General features: G+C 53.4%; 1 protein-coding gene across 1 annotated transcript; it reads right to left on the reverse strand.

Annotated features, from left to right (window-relative positions):
- Window positions 1-3,510: 3,510 nt before the first annotated feature.
- On the reverse strand, window positions 3,511-4,500 carry LOC309685504 (olfactory receptor 14C36-like; the record flags this gene model as incomplete). Its single annotated transcript, XM_082501265.1, has 1 exon — window positions 3,511-4,500. One exon carries the CDS (start codon window positions 4,498-4,500, stop codon window positions 3,511-3,513), a length of 990 nt encoding a protein of 329 aa, XP_082357391.1.
- Window positions 4,501-4,811: the final 311 nt, after the last annotated feature.

The following is a 4,811-nucleotide window of genomic DNA, read 5'->3' on the forward strand; positions in this document are numbered from 1 at the left end:
CCTGCCCTCTCCCCAGCCCAGCCCCGCAAAGCAGCCCCCTCTGGGCTGGCCCCATGGCCGTGCCCGCCACAGGGTGCTGCAGAGCTCTGGCTGCTCCCCCCACAGCCACAGCCCCTCTGAAGGGCACAGCAGCTGCCGGGGAACAGAGAGGGCTCTCAGCCTCCCCATCAGCCCCGGGGCTGGAGGCTGCATGTGGCAGGAGGACATGGAGGTCCGTGAACCTGCAGGAGCCCTGATCTCGGGTCCAGCAGGTGCCCACAACAGGCTGCCTCTGCCCCCTCAGTGCCAGCCCCTCTCCCCAGGCCGGCACAAGAGTCCTGCTCCAGAGACGGAGCAGCCTGCCCCGAGTGGGTGCTGCAGAAAGAGCTTTCTCCTTCTCATGGGTTCCTCCCTGCAGGCACAGAAGTGCTCCCTTGCTCTTCCCCCTGGACACCCCTTCTCCCCAGAGATCCTTTCCCCAGGTGGACATTCCTGGTTCCCACCCTGTGATCCCTGCATGGCCCTGAGCTGGTGGTGCTGCTGTGCAGAGGGAGGGGGCTGTGGTGCCCTGGGGCCATGAGGTGAGCCTGCACTGGTCATGCTGGTCAGGGTGGGCAGCAGACCCAGCCAGAAAGGGATGACTGCTGCTGAGCCCCGTTCCATCTCCCCTCCTGGCTCAGGAAGAGAGGACAGGGCTGAGCAGGACCAAAGGGTGTCTCCAATGGCGCAAAGGACAGGACAGGGCTGCACTAGATCCAGCCCTTGAGGCTTTCTGAGAGGGTGTCCTGAACTGCTCTCCAGTCTTATGTCCCTTTTCCTACTGGGTCCTCACAGCCTGTCATTGCTTTCAAGTTTCCTTCTTAGCCTATGGGCTCCACAGGTTGACATTTTCAACCTTGGACGGTCACTCATTTTATGAGGTGCCGCTCACTGCCCACCCAGACTCACGCACTGTCCCGGAAGATCCCCTGAGCTCTCCTGGTAGTGCCTGATTCCTCATCTTTCATCAGCCCCACTGCAGGTGGGACAGCACCGGGCAAATAAGTCAAAGACCAGTTGCTGTCTGAGCGGACATGTGCAAGCATGAAGGGAGGTCTTCACCCAGTCCTTGGTTCCTCACAGATCCCCCTGGCACTCTGAGCCTGTCCCCCTAAATCCATCAAGGTCTCAAGAAGAGAAACAGTTCTTTGAGGGAGCAGTTCCCTGGGTGCATTCCTGACACCAGCTTTGGAAGAGGCATTCAGCCTTTGGTCCCTCCCTTAAGAAACCATTTTGATTATGGTGGTTCCTGCACAGAGACCAGCTCTGGGAAACAAGGCTGAACCTCCAAGGGGCAGCTGGGCATTTGCCTCTTGAACCCCTCTTGCATGCTGGGGCCCAGCTCCAGGGGAGATGTGAAGATGCAGAAGTTGATACAACTAATTTTCTGCTGGATTCTTTATTAAGCTAGTCTAAACAAGGAGTTTCGATCTAGCTCAGGTGCAGTCCTGTTCAATATATTCATCAATGACATGGGTGAAGGGATAGAGTGTACCATTAGCAAGTTTGCTGATGACACAAAACTGGAAGAGGTAGCTGACATGCCAGAAGGTGGTGCCACCATACAGTGTGACCTGGCCAGGCTGGAGATGATACCAAGATCATTTTGCCGATGATACCAAGCTGTTTGGTGAGGTAGACACGCAGGAGGGGAGGGATGCCATCCAGAGGGACCTGGACAGGCTGGAGAGGTGGGCCCAAGCCAACCTCATGCAGTTCAACAATGCCAAGTGCAAGGTCTTACATCTGGGTCGGGCAGTCCCAAGCACAAATACAGGCTCGGCGGGGAATGGCTGGAGAGCAGCCCTGAGGAGAAGGACCTGGGGGTGCTGATTGACAAGAAGCACAACATGAGCCAGCAGTGTGCGATCACAGCCCAGAAGGCCAACTGTATCCTGGGTTACATCAGAAGAAGTGTGGCCAGCAGGTCAAAGGAGGTGATTCTGCCCCTCTACTCCACTCTGGTGAGACCCCACCTGGAGTACTGCATCCAGCTCTGGAGTCCCCAACATAAGAAGGACATGGACCTGCTGGAGCATGTCCAGAGGAGAGCCACGAGGATGATTGGAGGGCTGGAGCACCTCTCCTATGAGGAGAGGCTGAAAGAATTGGGGCTCTTCAGTCTGGAGAAGAGAAGGCTCCGGGGAGATCGTATTGCAGCCTTCCAGTACCTAAAGGGGACCTACAGGAGAGCTGGGGAAGGACTTTTTACTAGGGCATGTAGCGATAGGAAGAGGGGGAAAGGCTTTAAACTGGAAGAGGGCAGGTTCAGATTAAACATTAGGAAGAAGTTTTTCACTCTGAGGGTTGTAAAGCACTGGAACAGGTTGCCCCAAGAGGTTGTTGAGGCCCCACCCCTGGAGGTGTTCAAGGCCAGGCTGGACGTGGCCTTGGGCAACCTGGTCTGGTGGGAGGTGTCCCTGCCTATGGCAGGGGGGTTGGAACTCAATGATCTTCAAGGTCCTTTCCAACCTAAACCATTCTATGATTCTATGATTCTATGATTCTATGAGAGTTGGGCAGAGAGAAACCTTATGAAGTTCAACAAGGGCAAGTGTAGGGTACTGAGCTTGGGGAGGATCAACCTCATGCACCAGTACAGGTTAGGGGCTGACCTGCTGGAGAGCAGCTGTGTGGAAAGGGACCTGGGAATCCTGGTGAACAACAGGATGACCTTGAGCCAGCAATGTGCCAATGGCATCCTGGGGGGCATCAAGCAGAGTGTGGCCAGCAGGTCGAGGGAGGTCTTCCTTCCCCTCTACTCTGCCCTGGTGAGGCCGCATCTGGAGTACTGTGTCCAGTGCTGGGCTCCCCAGTTCAAGAAGGACAGGGAACTGCTGGAGACAGTCCAGCAAAGGGCTAACAAGGTGATCAGGGGACTGGAGCAACTTTCTCATGAGGAAAAGCTGAGGGACTTGGGGCTTTTTTTGTCTGGAGAAAAGAAGACTGAGGGGGGATCTTATTAATGCGTATAAATAGTTAAATGGAGGGTGCCAGGGAGATGGGAACAGTCTTTGTTCAGTGGTGCCCAGTGATAGGACAAAAGGTAACGGGCACAAACATGAACGTAGGAAGCTCCATCTTAACATGAGGAGAAACTTCTTTCCTTTGAGGGTGGCAGAGCACTGGCACAGGCTGCCCAGAGAGGTGGGGGAGTCTCCCACTCTGGAGACATTTCAAACCCACCTGGAAGCCGTCCTGTGCAACTGCTGTAGGTGCCCCTGCTCTGGCAGTGGAGTTAGACTAGATGCTCTCCAGAGGTCCCTTCCAACCCTGACCATTCTGTGATTCTGTGATCCTTATGCACATGAGGTCTTTGGGTCCAGGAAAAGAAAAAAAAAAAAAAAAAAAACCAACAAAAAAAACAAGCATGAGAACAAGAACAGTAACATCAAGGTATATAATAAAAAAACAGAATGAAAAAAAAAAAAGAAAACAAAACAATAAAACAACAAGAAAAGCAGTAAGGTAAAATGCACAATTGAAGAAAAGTTAGTCCTGGTCTTTGCTGTAATACTGTGGGAGCCCTTGTGGGTTAATCGGCACCATATTAATTGTGAGTAGATTGTATTGCAATAATTTGTACAGGGCATTCTTGATTTCCTTGTTCCTCATGCTGTAGATGAGGGGGTTCACTGCTGGAGGCACCACCGAGTACAGAAATGACACAAGAAGATCCAGGGGTGGGGAGGAGATGGAGGTGGGCTTCAGGTGAGCAAATACAGCAGTGCTGATAAACAGGGAGACCACGGCCAAGTGAGGGAGGCACGTGGAAAAGGCTTTGTGCCGTCCCTGCTCAGAGGGCATACTCAGCACGGCCCTGAAGATCTGCACATAGGACACCACAATGAAAACAAAACACCCAAAACCTAAGAAAGAACTTAATATAAGAAGCCCAACTTCCCTGAGGTAAGCGTCTGAGCAGGCGAGCTTGAGGATGTGGGGGATTTCACAGAAGAACTGGTGCAGGGCATTGCCCTGGCAGAGGGGCAGTGAAAATGTATTGGCCGTGTGCAGCACAGCATAGAGAAACCCACTGCCCCAGGCAGCTGCTGCCATGCGGACACAAGCTCTGCTGCCCAGGAGGGTCCCGTAGTGCAGGGGTTGGCAGATGGCAACGTAGCGGTCATAGGCCATGACTGTGAGGAGAGAAAACTCTGCTCCAAGAAAGAAGAAAAGCATAAAAACCTGTGCAGCACATCCTACGTAGGAGATGGCCCTGGTGTCCCAGAGGGAATTGGCCATGGCTTTGGGGACAATAGTGGAGATGGAGCCCAGGTCCAGAAGGGAGAGGTTGAGGAGGAAGAAGTACATGGGGGTGTGGAGGCGGTGGTCACAGGCGATGGTGGTGATGATGAGGCCGTTTCCCAGGAGGGCAGCCAGGTAGATGCCCAAGAAGAGCCCGAAGGTCAAGAGCTGCAGCTCCCGTGTGTCTGTGAATGCCAGGAGGAGGAAGTGGGTGATGGAGCTGCTGTTGGACATTAGATATTTCTTTTATGGGGGCTCTGTTAAAGGAAGGAAAAGACAGGAAAAAATCAGGACAGAATTCTATGAGCCCATATACTCCATTTTTCATAGATATCACCCTCAGTTGAAATGCATTTTTTCTCTCTGGGTGGTGCTGGCTGAGTGTGGTGTGAGGAGCAGCACCTCTGCCCCTGTGCTGCTGAGGAGTCAGCCCTGCTCTGCTGCAGTGGGTACAAGGGAGCTGCTCTGTGACAGCTCCAACCGTCACAAGGGGTGTCAGATGTAATCCACCTGTAATGGAAAAGTTCAATATTTGCACTCATGGC

This window comes from Vanellus vanellus (genome assembly GCF_965231255.1).
Source record: "Vanellus vanellus genome assembly, contig: HAP1_SCAFFOLD_76, whole genome shotgun sequence".
In the NCBI taxonomy this organism is placed as follows: Eukaryota; Metazoa; Chordata; class Aves; order Charadriiformes; family Charadriidae; genus Vanellus; species Vanellus vanellus.